Source organism: Typopeltis vanoorti, chromosome 16, assembly GCF_054136105.1.
Source record: "Typopeltis vanoorti isolate ZY-2024b chromosome 16, IOZ_Tvanoo_1.0, whole genome shotgun sequence".
NCBI lineage: Eukaryota > Metazoa > Arthropoda > Arachnida > Uropygi > Thelyphonidae > Typopeltis > Typopeltis vanoorti.
Window position 1 is genome coordinate 111,631,353 of NC_143564.1, and position 17,313 is coordinate 111,648,665.

At 36.2% G+C, this 17,313-nt stretch overlaps 1 protein-coding gene across 3 annotated transcripts in view; it reads right to left on the bottom strand.

Annotated features, from left to right (window-relative positions):
• The window catches only part of LOC150098264 (spatacsin), an 891,110-nt gene that overhangs the window by 618,650 nt on the left and 255,147 nt on the right, over positions 1-17,313 (bottom strand). For all 3 annotated transcript variants that reach the window (XM_090406151.1, XM_090406152.1, XM_090406153.1), the window contains exon 11: positions 11,508-11,716. In XM_090406151.1, the coding sequence (XP_090262277.1) occupies positions 11,508-11,716 (209 nt within the window). The remainder of the gene's footprint in view (positions 1-11,507; positions 11,717-17,313) is intronic.

The following is a 17,313-nucleotide window of genomic DNA, read 5'->3' on the forward strand; positions in this document are numbered from 1 at the left end:
TAGTGGGAAGAAATCCCATCTTCTTAACTGCCAGCTTCTCAGCATTAGAGGATTTCAGGACAGGAATCACAGTGGCTAGGTACCTATTCATATCTTGATGTTTTGTTCAGTTTATATTTTGTTTACATTTTGTTCTATTTATGTCTTTTGTATTCTTTATCATCCCTACACTTTTAGCATGATGCACAGTAGGTGGCTGGATGATCTCACCCAAAGATGACACTTTACGTTTCTTTGCAGAGCAAGACTGATTATCCTGTGCTTTACTATCAGTAAATTTATGTATACCCATATTTCTGATATTTAGGGCATCTTAGTGGAATAGTAATGTAGAAACTTAAGAGCACAAGTGAGATATCTTGCTTTTAATGATGCTGGATGTTTGTATATAAAAAGTATGGATGATCATGTTGGAGCCAGGTGATCATCTCACATCAGGCTGTGACTCATACCTTGATTATTAGATACACATATTCACAAGAATAAATACCAATAATTTGTTTATTACTGCAAATATTCTGGTCAGAAATTAACAGGCATCATCAGTACATCAGAATAACCACAAGAAGAAGCAAAAGCAAAGCAAAGAAACGTAAAGAAGATGGGAAGACATTCCATGTGCCGGAATGCCATCATCGTTGGTTACAAATCAAAAGTGAGTACAATTAAAGTGAAAACTAAAATTGAAATGATTTGAAACAATATCAATTAACAAATTTAGATAAATAAAATGACTGAATAACACATTATTAAAAATAAAAAGGGGGGAGGGTGAGTGTTAAACCACAGGATACTGTAGTCAGTGTCCACTCCATGCTGGGCAAGGCCAGATTTTTCAGGTTTGTTGATATAAGATAAATGTTCTTGTATTAGTTTTTCAACTGAATGTTCTGTTTATTCAAAGTGCAAGTGGAGGTACTTCCACACTGAACATAGTAAACATCAGGGAGGAAGAGAGGAGGCTGTTTATCTTTTGTGGATGATAACCAGGAGGAGATATTGATGATAGAGAAGAATGCAGGACTAAATTATATCTTTTCAGGATGTTTGCAATCACATTTGAGATGCCTGCAATGCATGGGATAGGAACGTGCCATACAAATTCAATACAAACTTCCTCTAAATTTTTGTTAATTTCTGTATTTCAATTTTAGATTTAGCTTTAATTATAATCTCATTTGATTTTGTATCCACCATATGGTGGCATTCCAGCACATGACTCAGCTCTGGAAATAGAATTAACATTCTTCATTCTACATTGACTTTGTGATTATGCAGATGAACTGATGATGGCCCGTTAATTTCTGCCCAAAATATTTGTAATAATGAAAAAATTGTTATTCTTTATTCTTGTGAATACATGTATCTAATAATTTTTACTATGCCACAAGTGTCTCTTACCTGTCACTAATTGCATATCTCCTCATGCGGAATTGATCAAAGATTGTTCTAACTGCATGCCTCTAGAATAGTTGAACATTTTATGAGATATGGGCAATATTTTGTGTGGGGAATATTGTAATTGGTATCCCCCCCCCCAATACACACACACACACACACACACACACACACACACACACACACACACACACACACACACTGATGTTGTTCTCAATAGTTTTTCTGAGTGTTGCTTTGGGAGATCCTGCCAGTCTTAAATAAATGAGGGTGGCAATTTCACTACTGGCTTTTCACCTGTTAGTTATATGGATAATGAGAAATAGTGGTGCATTTATGTGTTTCAAATGTCTTTTTTGTTTCTTATTTCACTGTCAAACGATGTATGTAAGGTATCTCTACCTTGGTTGGGGCCTCTATGATGGCCCATGGATAAATTTGAAGATGAAAGACTGATGCTCAAGAAATTATCTGTTGAGCAAATGAGATCCCCACCTAGCATGGAGCCACACACGGGCACCCGCTATTTGGCAAGCAATAAATTGGAAGTAGAACACCAGGATTACCCCAGATGCTATACCTGCATTGCAGTGAGTCTTTGGTCCCATCTCTGGTCCATGGGATAGGAGACTTACTTCTTCTTTTTTTTTTATACAAAAAATTATTAAGTGTAGTCAAAGAATTATTATTCATTTTTAGGATATAAGATTGCAATAAAAGATTTTACTCAATGCATATTTTGGAATGCATGCTTCTATCCCTGTCAATAAAACAGATTGCTGTATATAGCCAGCTCCACAATTATGATTAAAATAGTGTCATAGTGTATATGTTATTATAGTCATTTTGTTTAGCATAGTACTATAACTAAGGAACTCTGATTAGGGACGTCTGGTTGGCAGTCACAGTGAGTTTGGTATTTTCTATGGTGAAAGTCAAATGTATTACACAACAGTTGTTTAGCCTACTGCATTTTCTCCTATCCCACTAACACCTGCAATTCTCTCCATATAAACAACTGATCCACCTTGGCAGCACCATGCTTCTAATTCATTTGACTTACAACTGCTGGTATGAAATGAACAATGTTTGGCAGACTTTGCTTTTAAAAAGAAACAAGTGAAACAATCATTATTTTCCATGTCAGTAGCACTGGTAATATCATTCAGTTGCTTGTGAGGTCACAAGCAAAATACTTGTGATTGTAACTTGTTAAAGTCTTTTCAGTCACTATACAGCATATGTATAACATGTGTGAAAAGAATTCATTACATAAAATGCAAGATGAAAAAAAAATTAGTGCCCCCGCCCTTCTCTCCATTCTTGGCTTTTGGCACTCCTGGTGACGTAGAAGAGGTCAGGAAGTTATCAGTCAAGAACCATAACAAAATACATAATTCTAAGAGCTGTGCATTACATATTTACTTCACTGTATTATCAAAAATAACCATAATGTATTTTATTATTTTAAAAGTTATGTATATTCAAGCACATAAGTAAAAATTGTATGAGAGGAAAAAATCTACACTTTCCTATAATAATCTGCCACCTTGCTTACATGGAGAGTCTAACCTAGTTCAAAAATTTAGTGCTGAAAGCAGGATTATTGAATTATCTGATCCATAGTCCACTCACAGTACTAAGTGTGCTATAGGTTACAATCATTCATTATTGGAATAGCATAAAAAGCCTCTGCAGATGATTCACCCATCATTTATAGTCAACAAAAACTCAAGGATGATGAAAGATATTCCAGGAATATTCTACAAATCATTTTGTATCACAATAGAGGATTAGATTTCTAGCAATTATTATTATAGACTTATTATATAAGAATAGCACCTCCAGAAATTAAAGCTCATGGGCCTTGCAGACTGCCAAACTTTAGTATCATTATCCAACCAATGGAACAATGTTGCACCACATTGTGTTTCTGTAAATTAAGTTTAAAACAGAAATATATTTCTGGATAAATACATTTCCATATATATACGTATGTGTTTGTGTGTGCAAGAGTGATTTTTAATTTATATGTATTTCTAATTGTAACTGAATTTTATAAATTTGAATAAATTCACACTGAAAGACCTCAAAACAGAATATTAAATCATTTTTTCAAGTTATTTCTTCATGTATGTAATGTAAGAAACTAAAGGATAACGAGATTTTTTTATTTTTTTATCATGATAATTATGATCCCACACATGAAAGGTGAAAAGACCTACACAACACTACAGTGGCATGTGTAAGCAAGTGAATAAGGAGAAAAATGTAGCCTATCACTATGTTTCTTAAAGAGTGTAAGTTGTACATGGTAGGGAAAACAGTATGGGGAGACTGTCCCAAAGAATTAGAGGTGGATGGAATGAAGGAAAACGATGAGATGAGAAGAGCTAATTCGGTATGTTCAAAGTTGGCCATTGGCTACTCTAGTTCTATGGTTAGAAGAAAAGGAAGGAATAGTAGCAGTCAATTCAGAGGAGCAATGCCCATGAAAGTACATATAGAAAAGGCACAATAATGAAAGTACACATAGAACAGAAGTCTGGGGAAGGGTCATCTATTAAGCAGATTGTTCTCTTCTGAATAGGGAGGTCTTGGGTGCTCCACCCAACATGTGAGAACAATACTCCAAGGTTTTCAGATCCGAGACTGATGAAGTGTTAGGAGTTGACAGAAAAAGAAGTAATGTCTAGAAAGGAAAAGCACACCAAGCTTGTTATTAGAAGCTAAATAGGCTATGAATGTGATATTATTATTTGAGACCTCCAGGGAGTCAAGGACTCATCGAGGGAGGCTATAAATCACCCAAACCAGCTGTCATACCTTCCCTTAAATTCATTCACACTAGATGAACTGACTACCCCTAAAGGCAAATTATTCCACTCTCTCACTGTTCTCTGGGAGAAAAACCTAGCTCTTACCCTTTTCTTGACTGCAAAAAAATTTAACTTCCATGGATGCTTCCGTGCTCTCTCTCTCCGCTTTCCATATAATGAAAAATTCCATCATTTGAAATGCTATAATGCCCATTCAAAAGTTCATAGACTATCACATCACCCCTCTTCCTCCTGTTAACCAGAGTCTGCAATCTGTCCTCATAATCTAAATCCATTAATCCAGATGTAATCTTCGTAAACTCTTCTTTGCACTCTTTCCACAGCTTCTTTATCCCCTTGGAAACCGGGAGACCAAATCTGCGCACAGTAATCCAGATGTGGTCTTATCAAAGCCTTATAAAGAGGCAAAATGACTTCCTTATCCTTACATGTCAAGGTTTGTTTCATTGTAATTATCCTCTGAGTTGTATTTTCAACTTTTGCTATGTGATCTTTGAACTTCGAATTCCTATCCACCAATACAACAAGATCCCTTGCCTCCTCAGTTTCTTGTAGCATAATCCTGCTAATATAATATGCCACTGGAACTCTAATCATGCCAAACTGCATAACTTTACACTTATTAACATTAAACTGACAGCCATTTTCATTTGCCCGAATTTTCAGCCTATTCAATTCATTTTGTAAGTTCTGAATATCAGTAGAATCCATGATTGCCTGCCTATCTTTGCATCATCAGCAAATAATTGCACATCTGATGTTAGATCATGCCTGATGTCATTAATGTACAGACTGAACAATAATGGCACAAGGACCAAACCCTGAGGTACACCACTGGTCACCTTAAATCCAGCAGATTCACACCCACTGTGTACCACTTTTTGATATCTATCTGTCAACCACCCCCTGATCCAAGTCAAGAGTTTATATTCCAATTCCATATTCTCCAGTTTATGCAACAGCCTTTCATGTGGCATCCTATCAAATGCCTTAGAAAAATCCAACATTATAATAGTGTATCCATTCCCTTTATCCAACTCAGCCATAACATTGTTATAAAATATAAGCAAATTGCTAAAGCATGACCTTCATTTAGTAAACCCATGCTGCTCCTTGCAGAGTATAGCTTGTTTGTTTACCCATTTCTGCATGCAAGTTCTTACCAACTTCTCTAAAATCTTCGCTACCACATTAGAGATACTGATGGGTCGGTAGTTAGACACATCAGTTTTTGCACCACCCTTGTACAATGGAACTATCATACATTCCCTCCATTCCAGAGCTGAGACTTAAGTTATACAAACATGTGTTTGTATAACTTGAGTCTCAAGTGAAAGGCCTAGCCAATTCGGCTGAACATTCCTGTAGCAAACGGGCTGATATTCCGTCTGTCCCTATAGACAAATTCTTATCCAGTTATGCAACAGCTCTTCAACCTCATTTTCATGAACCTCTAACTCTTCATCCAATGTAGCAGTAACATTGTGCATCATGTTACATACACCTAGTCGATATGTCTGTGCCAGGATAAACTGGATGTGACAGTCAACTTAAGAAGAGAAATCTGACCTTGTAAGGAAACTGGAACAATATCAATAGTAAGCGGGGATTGAGGTAGTATTTTTCTTGTAGGTAGACATGAGTATTTTGGCATTGAAATTTACTAAGTTGTCTTCATGCCATTTGGATATGTTGAGGAGGTCAATGTTTAAGTTACTGGTTATGAAACATCTTGGAGTATATAACTAATAGAGTATTACAGGATTTCACAAATGAGGAAGAGGAATGAAGAGTAGTATCATCAGCAAAGCTGTGAATAGGATTCGAAGTGAGAGAGAGAGAGAAAGTTATTGATGTAACGGAGGAAGAACATTGATAAGAGCATGTAATCCTGGAGCACTCCAGCACTGATGGAGAAATCTGATGAGAGGAAGCCACCTCCCACTATGACATGCAATGAATGACTGAATTGCCAGCATCCAGTGAGGATGCTGACAATTCATTCACAGAGTACAGCAAGCAGGTCATAAGATGATAGCTTGTTGAGAAGGCCTCAGTGTCACACATGATTGAATGCCTTTAAAACATTGAGAACAATAACATGGGTTTCTGCAAATCTTCCCATGGCCTGTGTCCAAAGGTCAGTGAGATTAGCTAGGAGGTCAGCTGTAGAATGAGAATGCAGAATCGATATTGGTGATCACTAATTAACTGTTGAGTCCCCGGGTAATGAAGAAGTTGGTTGCTGATAACCTTCTCCATCATTTTTGAAAGTACTGAGGTAAGAGCAATGGGCCAATAGTTAAATGACTGACTTTTCTCTCCCTTTACAGGCTGGATATAGGCTTGCTTTCATGCTGTTGGGTAGATGCCAGTAGAATATGATAGTTTATATAGGTGAAACAGGATGGGTGTCAATTCTGGAGCACAAGTTTTGAGCACAACCAGAGGAATACCATCTGGACCAAGAGCCTTCTCAGTATCAAGATAAATCAGGGTTTTCCTGACGTCCTTTCAGCAAAAGTTTAGAGGAGGCATGCAATGGGAAATATGTGGTAGCACAGGAAGTGATTTGCCTTGGTCATCTAGACAAGAGTTGGAGGAAAAAACTGATCCCAAGAGGTTTGCTTTTTCCCTGAATGAGGTTACCATGGTGTGATCACGATGCAAGACACGCAGGAACAGAAAAGGGCAAAAGTTATGCCCAATTGCCTTAGCAAGGGATCAGATGCTTGACTGCCAGTTGAGCAGGAAGAAAGTTTATTGCATTTCATTCTTATGAAGTCTGCTTTGGAATGGTTACCTTTTTTTACACTTGTTTCAGGCTACTGTGTAAGCAGAAACACTTTCTGTTGAAGAAGCTAGAGTTTTTAATTTAAGCCATTGAACATAAGCTGCATTTTTATCATGGACTGCAAAGGGGCAATTTTTTTTGTTTCATCTTTCTGTTAAAGAAGCTTGAGTTTTTAATTTAAGTCAGTGAACATAAGACGCATTTTTGTCATGGATTGCAGAGGTTTTTTTTTTTTTTTTTTTGAGAACCAGGCCATGGATACAGGTTGGGAGTTTGCAGTGGAGTGGGATAGCTGAATACCAGTGGAATAACTGAAATAATTCTCTTGCCAGTGAGGATTATTTCAGTTATTAGTTCAGTGCAGATGTTTGGATCGAGAGAGCATAAGCAGTAATCTGACCATATAAAAAGGCATAAAAATTCCAGAAGTCATCCCAGTTGGAACAATTAGCGTGCCATAGGATACAAGGTTGAGTTGGCTGGGAGGAGGGCAAGCTGTGGAGAAGGAAACTTGAATAAGATGGTGGTCAAAATTGCCAAGGAGACAGCACACATCCACAATACATTTGGAAGGAGACAACACTGGACCTTTTCTAGCTAAGAAAAGATCAAATGTTGGGGAATTATAAGGATTGTCTGCTATTCTGGTTGGTAGATTAACTATTTGTGTTAGGCCATGACTGAGGAGTGGTAAAGGCAGCAAATGAAAGCTGTAAAGTGAGATGAGGAAATCTTGAGCCAGAGTAGATCGAAATGCAGGATTCCAAGTTGGATAGTCTTTGACAAGGGATATCAGATTGTACAAAAACACATGTGCCTCCTTTTTTTGCAAAATGCATCATGCAGGATGTAGTTGGGACAGTTAAAGTGGGCTGTAGAGGATGAGAAATGAGGTTCGGTTAGGAAAAAAAGAGATGAGTTATGATGTCTATAAGTGGCAGTGTATATCACTAATATTTGTATTAAGGCCTCAAATATGTTGGTGAAATGGATATGGAAGTGTTTTTCATTGAAGAAGTTTTGATGTTATTTTGAGTGCGTAGGTTGAGGCACATTTTTATTATTTATTTCAATTTTGTATTTAGAACATTAGAAGATGGATTTGATGGGTTAGAAGATGTTATCAATAATGAGAATTCTAAGACAGTGTTTGCTTTGGAATGATTGAGACATGACTCTGGGCAGCACAGATGCTACAGCTTATTAGCTGTTGTGAATATTGCTGAAGATGGAAAATATCATTAAATGTGATCTCTTAGATTAAGGCAATGGTTGATGATAATGATATTTGTAAAAATTAACTGTGACCAATATTTGTGCTATATTTGGTATTTATAAACTACCTAATTTACAAAGTTCATGGATTTTTTTATATGCAAAAGAGAATTCTAGGATGCAGCTAAAGGTATTCAAAACAATTAAACAGCTTTAATGTGGTATTACTACACTTAAAACTGTTTAATTACCATTATTTAAGACATTATTATTATCTCATTACCTTTACTTAAGACATAACACATCTATTACAGTATGAAATCACTGTAGGAAAGGGGACAGAAGTTGTGATTCCATTGTGGGTGAGGAAAAGTTCTAAGTTAGCCACTAATGTTTTTGCTAACTAGAAAGACCACAAAATTATTCATATTTTTGAATAATTTTTCTGTTTTATTTCTGTTCATAACTAAATATATTTAAAAAAATTGTCTCCATTTATTATATTAGTCAGTGAAGGGATATTTGAAAATGATAATTTTGTTTTTTCTTTAAATAGTGATCGTTTACAAACAGGGTGTGAACAATGTTCAGTTTGTGGTCATTCAAGACGACGTAAGGGAGGAGGCATTAAAGGAAGAAAGTGTCAGGTCAGGGCCGTCGCCAGATTAGATCGCGCCCTGAGGCAAACAATTAAATATTGCCCCTGATGGGTTATAAGACAAAAATATAAGAAAATCTCCAATTGCTATTTTTTTATAGCAATTGGAGATTTTTTTAATCTAATCGGGCCGTCGCCATATTTTTTTTATTTAAAATCTCCAATTGCTATAAAAAAATAGCAATTGGAGATTTTCTTATATTTTTGTCTTATAACCCATCAGGGGTGATATTTAATTGTTTGCCTCATGGCGCGATCTAATCTGGCGACGGCCCGATTAGATTAAAAAAATCGCCAATTGCTATCTTTTTTTATTACAAGAGAAACATTAATGCAAAACAATTACGTAATAATATTAATTAAATGTTTGCTCTACGGTGATATCACACAATAAAACTGTTTATAAGCTCTTCTAAATTTAAATTATAAGCTGCTATGTCTGCATCTATATAGTTGCTAAACCAACCAATCTTTCTTGAGTTACTGCTGTTCGATTATTTTTAATCAATTTAAGCTTCGAAAAACTTCTTTCCGCACTTGCTATGCTAACAGGAATTGTTAGTGTAGCGACAGTGCCTACCGCAATATGACTGAACGAGTGCCCTTATTAAGCTGCACCGTAAGGCAGACTGCCTCTATGCTACACCCTGTCGACGGTACTGCAGAAGGTCAGTGCTGATCTTGCAAAGAAACACTGGGACTTACTGAAGATGTGTACTCTGTTTCCCACTCTTTCAGTTCAAGTGTAAGCTATGCTGAGTAGCTGAGTTGAAAGAGCAGGAAAAGAGAATCCATAGCTCTGAGTGTTGTACAAAGGTTATTCTCTCCATGCTTATTCTCCATTATTGTCTCCATGACAACAATGCTCTGCTCACAATGTCAAACTTTTGACAAATGCATTATACTAGTGCCTTGACGTCCAAAATAGTTGACTATTAAACCAGCATAGTTCACCAAACAGACAGTATCTTTGCTCTCCTACCAACTCGTGGTGGATTGAAATTCTATTGTGGCTCAGATATTTGTTTTCAAGTGGTAAATTATTTTCACACTGGCCAGTGTGAGACTACCACCATCCTATTTATTGGCAGCCTATAATGGCTTTAAAAATTCTTTTTGGTCTGTAGAACAATGTTTCCAGATTATTTTACCCTTATTCTACTAATTGGATTAATGTTATATTGATTTACAACTTTTTATGGGTGGAATTATCACACATACACAAAGGGTTTACTCTTCCTCTCCAGATGCTTGCCATCAAAACAAATGTTTCTACATATAGGGAAATCATTACTCAGAAGCTCCATAAAAATTCTAGAATTTGTACACTGGAAAGCAATCAGACTAATTATAATGACTTTCCTCATCAACTCACCCTTTCTATACCACACATACAGACACAACATTTGTTTTGTCCCTCCTCTACAGATATTTCCTATGACATTGTTTAGCTGAATTCAACTGTAATTTGATCCCCCCCCCCTCCTGAATACCTCATCAGCATTTGATTATACCATTCATTTCAGACAAATTATGGAGACTACAACTGTGTTAGAAATATATATACAGAGATAAGTAATTTAGTGAAATGTAATTTAGCTTGTCTCTGTATATATATATATATGTACATATACTCCAGATGATGACCTTAATATGAAGGTCGAAACATCGGGAAATTAAAATAATTATTTATAGCATGGTTGTAGAGTCCATAATTTGTCTGAAATGAATGCTGATCATTGTGTAACACTAAAGGAAACAGGATTTGATTATGTTAAACTTCAGCCCTAATTACACTACTTATCTGCTCCATTTATCCCAGCTGTGTCAACAATCTCCTTTATATCTAATTCACTTGAATAGCCATGAACACAATGCAAGCAGGGGGTCCCAATAAATAACAGAAATCAAGATGTCCTGTCATCATTGTAAAGAAACTTGTCAAAAACTCTTAAGAGATCAGATGACAATTTGATGCAAAAGAAAGGCAAAATAATATAGTTTTCTCACTTAAAGCATTAACAAGCCAGAAGTTCTGAAGCTGAGGATTATTATTATTATTATTCTGTATTATTATTATTATTATTATTATTATTCCTGATACCTCCAAGGAGTCCGAAGACTCATCGCGGGAGGACATCCTCAACTGTCTCTACACCTTACCTCTACTACGAATCAACGCCATCTACCGCCCACCTCCAACACCACCACAACTAGTAATTTTTGTCTGTAAATTGCGTGTGTTCTGAAGGGCCGATTTGTATGTATGCGGGATGAAAAACCCGAGTTTCCGGGAGAAAAAACCCTGCTACCTCCGTATGAGATCGGCTAACTCACCATCGATTGAAATCGACCAGATAAAGATTCCTCCCGTCGCGACGAGAATCGAACTTAGGCCTATTCCAATCGAAGGGCGCAATGTACCGTCGTTCTTCCAATTGCGCTACGGAGGCGCTATGATGATGAGAGAGAGTTATCAAAAAGTTATAAAAAATAAAACAAATACTTCAAATAAACAAAAATTTACATTTCATAATCATTTCATCTAAAAAAAACTGAACTGTAAAATATTACATGAATAATATTTTTACCAATTACTTACAGTTTTCATATAATAAAGAAGGAACAAACACTCTTTCACGAACTTCTTCATTCCAATGAGAAATCCATTCCAATAGAAGGTGAGAATAATGATCACTCTTTGTATAATTTCCATCTATTGCTATTATATCACCAACTTTTAACAAAGTGCAACTAAACTTAGTGTGAAAATGTATTGGGATAAAACACGCTGGTACAAGAGGTATAATTCTGAAATAAATAAATCATCATTATATATGCATGAATTTAATTTTTTTTTTTTTTTTTTTTTTTTTTTTTTTTTTTTTTTTTTTTTTTTAATAAAATGCTATCAGTTAATACCAGAATGTTATCATATCAGTATTACCAAGTGACCAAATAAGTATAATATTATATATATTATTTCTGTCATTTTGGCTTAAAATGCTTAAAAGAAAGTTTTTTCATTTGGCTACAAAGTAAATTATACTTGCCAAAAACTTATATTCTTGTTTAATCACAGATAGGTTACTTTGCAAACAGAGGTGATGACTTCATCTCAGTTGCCTTAGTATCCCATAATGCAAAGCACACTTCCTTTTGGATGTGCACTAGGCATTATGAGGGGTCACTGCCAAGACTGATTTTGATCCTTATTGAAGTGAAAAAGTAAAGGAGTGTTCATCATAGACCCAAAGTAGTACATGAGTAGTAACTTTTTTTCTTGGTTAAAATTAAACTTACCAAGAAATTATATTTGTTTTATCCTTTATCTGAGTGTAAGGAAACATTAGCCGAGTTGTGAAATATCTTCACAACTGGGCTATGTATATAGAGGCAGAGGACTCCACATCAGTTGCCTTAGTACACATCCTTTTGAGTTTCTATGTAATGCTATGAGAAGAGGTCACTACCCAGGCCAGTTTTGACCTTTGCTGAGATCTCATCAATGGGAGTCAGACCCAGAAAACATACCAAGGATATAGATAACAGACAACACTTCTGGCAAGATGGACTTAAGCTTTGGTTCTTTATCTCTTTATCAGTGTCTTGAAGACATTATAGGTATTATTTCTGGGAAGATTCCAATGTTACTCTTCTAAGTAAATATTATTTTTATGGCTATTTAGCCTATTTGTGTTTAGGAGTGTCCCTTTTATAATGTCATTGACTTTTTAGGGTATTACTGATGTTTTATATAGACAGATATATGAAGAATACATATGAGGAATAATTCGGACATATCTTTGTAGGATGTAGCTGGCTGTCTTCTTATTCAGAGGCATCCTGGTGTATGGCAATATACATTCATATGCTGTTAAATTAAAGTATGATTGAAAGTGGGGGGGGGGGGGGTAGAGAGAGATGTTGGAGAATTATTGGTGAGGAACAGTGGGCAGAGAATACTTGGGGGGGGGGGGGGGAATTGTTAGGGACGGAGAAGGATATGATGGGATACTCCCACCGCTGATCTTATCCCATCATATCCTTCTCCTTCTCCAGAAATACTATATTTCATCCCCTTGCTAAAGTATTCTCTACCACCCATTAATAATAATAAAAAAAATGGATTTTTGAAAAAGTTCACATACCTCTTGCCTCACCAATAATTCTCCAACATCTCTCTACCCCCCACTTTGAATCATACTTGCTTCCTTTAACAGCAGATTAATATATATCGTCATATGACAGGATGTCGCTGAATAAGAAGACAGCCAGCTACATCCTACAAGTGCATGTCCGAATTATTCCTCCAATGTATTCTTCATATATCTGTCTATATAAAGCATCAGTAATGCTATAAAATCTGAGTGAAAAGCCAATGACATTAAAGGGGTACTTTAATAATGGAAGGTCAACCATGTAGATACTGGTAAAGGTGACAGTATGGAGCACTGGGGAACTCCTGCTGTAATCCTACATTTGGGTGATCTGATTCCCTGTAGTTTCAAGCACATATGAAGCTTCTAATCCTCAAGATAGGAACCAATAAGGTTGGTAAGGTCTAATGGGAGTTAGATGTCGATTGGTTTATAGAACAGCCCTCTATGCCAGACTTTGTCAAATGCATTTGCAACATCAAGAAAGATGGCACTGATGTGCTGTCTCCAAAATATAAAAGTACTCCTTTTATAATGTCATTGACAGCAGACTATGACATGTTTGTCATAATCAGCTGCCTGGCAGATTAATGGGTTAGTCTGGGTGCATTCGCAAAAAAAAAAAAAGTTTGTGCCCATTTCCCACAGAAAGGTTGCGATATCTGGGATATTGCCTTTTTTGGTGAAGCTGTGCATTCCTTATGAACCATGGAGTGTAGAAAATAGAGATGAACTTGTTTTGTATGATTTGTATTTTACTTTATATTATATTTTTTGACATTCAAGTCTGCCATATATCCCCAGCTTGGTGATCTCCATGTCAGTATAGGTCTAATCATAGTTTTATACAGGAACAGCTTGTTTTCCATACTTAGCTGACTGCATCGGTTCAGTAAGGGATAAATTCGTATTGCTTTGTTTGCTTCTGAACAGGCATAATCTACATGGGATGGAGTCTTTTGTCTAGCTGTATCCCTAAGTATTTGCCAACTGGCAGCCACTGAATGGAGATGTAAAACATAATGACCTTGCCTTTGGGGTGTGTCCATTTTCTCGTAAAGAGGACAGCAACACTCTTCTCGGCATTGCCACTGATGCACCATTTCCTGAACTTCTACTCTAATTCTGAGATAGCAGTATACAACTTTTTGGTTATCAATCTCGGCTTTAGAGATCATGCCATATTGTGTCTTTTGTCTGAGTATAGGGCCTGTTGTCGTAGATGAGAGGGGGGGGTCAACCATGCTGATACTGGTAAAGGTATAGATACAACTCTGTACAAGAAATTGTCAGAGTTGTTCCACAACTCTCACAATTTGTTGTACAGTGGAGTGATTCTTATGGAAGCCAAACTGCTCATTGGGTATGAGGTTTATTTAACTCTATTTTTTGCAATCTCATCAGTATCACCCATTCAGCAATCTTTCTTAGGAAAGAGAGCAGGCCAATTGGGCAGTAGTTTTGGGGGAACTGTTTTGCTTTCCCTGGTATCAGTATTAAGATTATATCACCTTCTTTCCAGCACGGCAGAAAGTAGTGAAACCTTAGCATTGCACTAAGATTGCTACAAGATGCATAATGGCTTTATGATTTATTTATTTTTTTTTATGGTGTAGAGACATCAAATGTCATATGGTGAAAAGATACAGGTTACAGCAGTACCTCCCCTGGTACTGGACCTATCAATGGGATATAAAACATGGTTTCTGGGGCTTGGATTGCTGGCTTGCAGAGATTTAAAAGTGTTTTTTGCTCAAATTAACCAATAAACAGAAATCATAATGGCAGATAACTTCTGCACAACCTTAGTGCATCAAGTCAGTTATCTTTTCAATTAAAATTCAGCCATTTGCAAGCATCCACTGGGCATAGCAAAGATGGAAGCATCAAAGGCCAATGACAGAAGAGCATTTCATGTCATGCTAACACTGCGTTGTCAATAACTGACAAATCCAATGATAATATAAAATTCTGCAACAGCAATATTAATATAACACATTATATGAGGCTAATCTTCTTGACTGGCAGTCAGTCTCAAGTAGAGATTTGTGGGCAAATATGAGAATGGGGAACTGGACAATGAGACTTATTTGTGCCGATGTTCCCACAGAAGGCACTACTAAGGTAGAAGTGGAGGAATTTTTTGATGTTTTAGAAAAAGCAACTGCCATAATGAAAGAGGAAAAGTTGGTCCTTGTTGGGATTCTAAACAGCAGAGTAGGAAATGATTGCAAGACATACAAAAATATTTTGGGAAAATTTGGAAAAAAGAGCAAAGCTAATAATAATGGCAAATATCTGTTGGATTTCTGCTCAGGACATGGACTGGTTATTACTAACAACATGTTCCAACATAAAAATGTGCACAAATTCACATGGAGAGAAGAAGCAAGGAATAAGAAAAGTCTCATTGACTATGTTATTGTTGATAGTAATGTTTTCTCCCTGGTGCAGGACACTAGAGTGTACAGAGGATTTGAAATTGGAAGTGATCACTAATTAGTCTTAAGCAGGATAAAATTGAATTTCATACTGAAAAGAATAACACATAAGAAAGTTTTAAAGCGAATAAAAGTTGAGCAGCTCTCAGATGTGAACTGTAGACTAAAATACACAAAGATTATTGAAGAAAAAATGAAAGAGTTTGAGAACAGGAATCAAACCTTGGAGATTCAGTGGCAGGCCTTGAAGAAAGCCCTGATTTATTCAGCTAGAGAGGCATGTGGTGAAGTTGTCTGCAAGGATAGAAAAATTAGAATTACATGGGGGACACAGGAAGTTAAAGAGGCAGTGAAGGAAAAGAAGAAAGCAAATCAAAAGTTCCTGTCAAATAAGTCAGCTTGTGCTCTTAGAGAATATAGAGACAAATGCAAGAATGCTAAACACTGTGTAAAACTAGCCAAACAGAAGTCATGGGAGGACTTTGGCAAAAATATAGAAAATAAATATCAAGAAGGTGGCAAAATATTCTGGAGGTTGTTGAAGAAGCTTAGGAATGGAGGAAAGAGTGCTATAAAAGGAGTTAGAGATGATAAAGGTGACATGAACACAGGAGAAAAGATATCCTTGAAGTATGGAGTAATTACTTTGAAAAACTGCTAAATGAAACAAGCAGTGATGACAGCAGAATGGTAAAAAACACTGACCAGCATGCAGTCAGGAATATACATATCTAGACTTGAAAAAGCCATCATACTATCTAGACTTTTATACCACCATACTTCAGCAGACCAGAAATGCTGAAGTATGGTGGTATAAAAGTCTTACAGTGGCTGCACTGCATAGTTCAAAAAGCCTGGACAGAGGGACGAATTCCCGATGATTGGAGTAGAGCTCTCATAGTACCCATATATAAAATGGGAAATAAAACTGAATGTGAGAATTACAGAGGTATTTCCCTACTAAATGTTCCTGGCAAGATCTATGCAAGTATACTTGAGAAACGATTGAGAAGAATTGTGGAAGAAAAGCTGGATTCAGGCCAAATAGAGGCTGTCAGGATCAGATCTTCACTTTACGACAAATAATCGAGAAAGCATGGGAATATAACAAAGATCTGTATTTTAAGTTTTGTCGATTTGGAAAAGGCATATGACAAGGTGCCAAGAGAGAAGCTATTCAATACGCTGCAGTTATATGGTGTCAATGGGGCATTATATCAAGCAATACTTAGTCTTTATTTGAGTTGTAAGTCAGCAGTTAGAATTGAAGGAAGTAAAGGAAGATGGTTTAATGTTAAATCTGGTGTGAGACAAGGATGTACGTTATCCCCTCTGTTATTCATTATCTATATGGATCACATTATGAAGGAAAGTGCAATTAAACATGATATCAAAATTAGAGATGTTAATGTTCGCTCTTTGCTTTATTCAGATGATATTATACTTCTAAATAAGTCCACTACAAGTCTGCAAGATTCTCTGACTAAATTGAATAACTGTTGTAATAGATATGGTATGAAGGTCAGCAATAAAAAGACAAAGACAATGAAAATAGGCAGAATCATTGAAAATGTCAGCCATGTTGTAAATGGAGAACCTGTGGAACAAGTAAAACATTTCAGCTACTTAGGCATGGGAATATAACGATTTTTACTGAAGATGGTAAATTAAATATAGAAATAGACAACAGAATCAGCAAAGCTGGTATGGTGGGAAGTCAATTGAATAAATTCATATGGAATAAGAGAGAAATTAGTCGGAACACTAAATTAGCTGTATACAAGACAGTGTTCAAACCAGTTTTAAC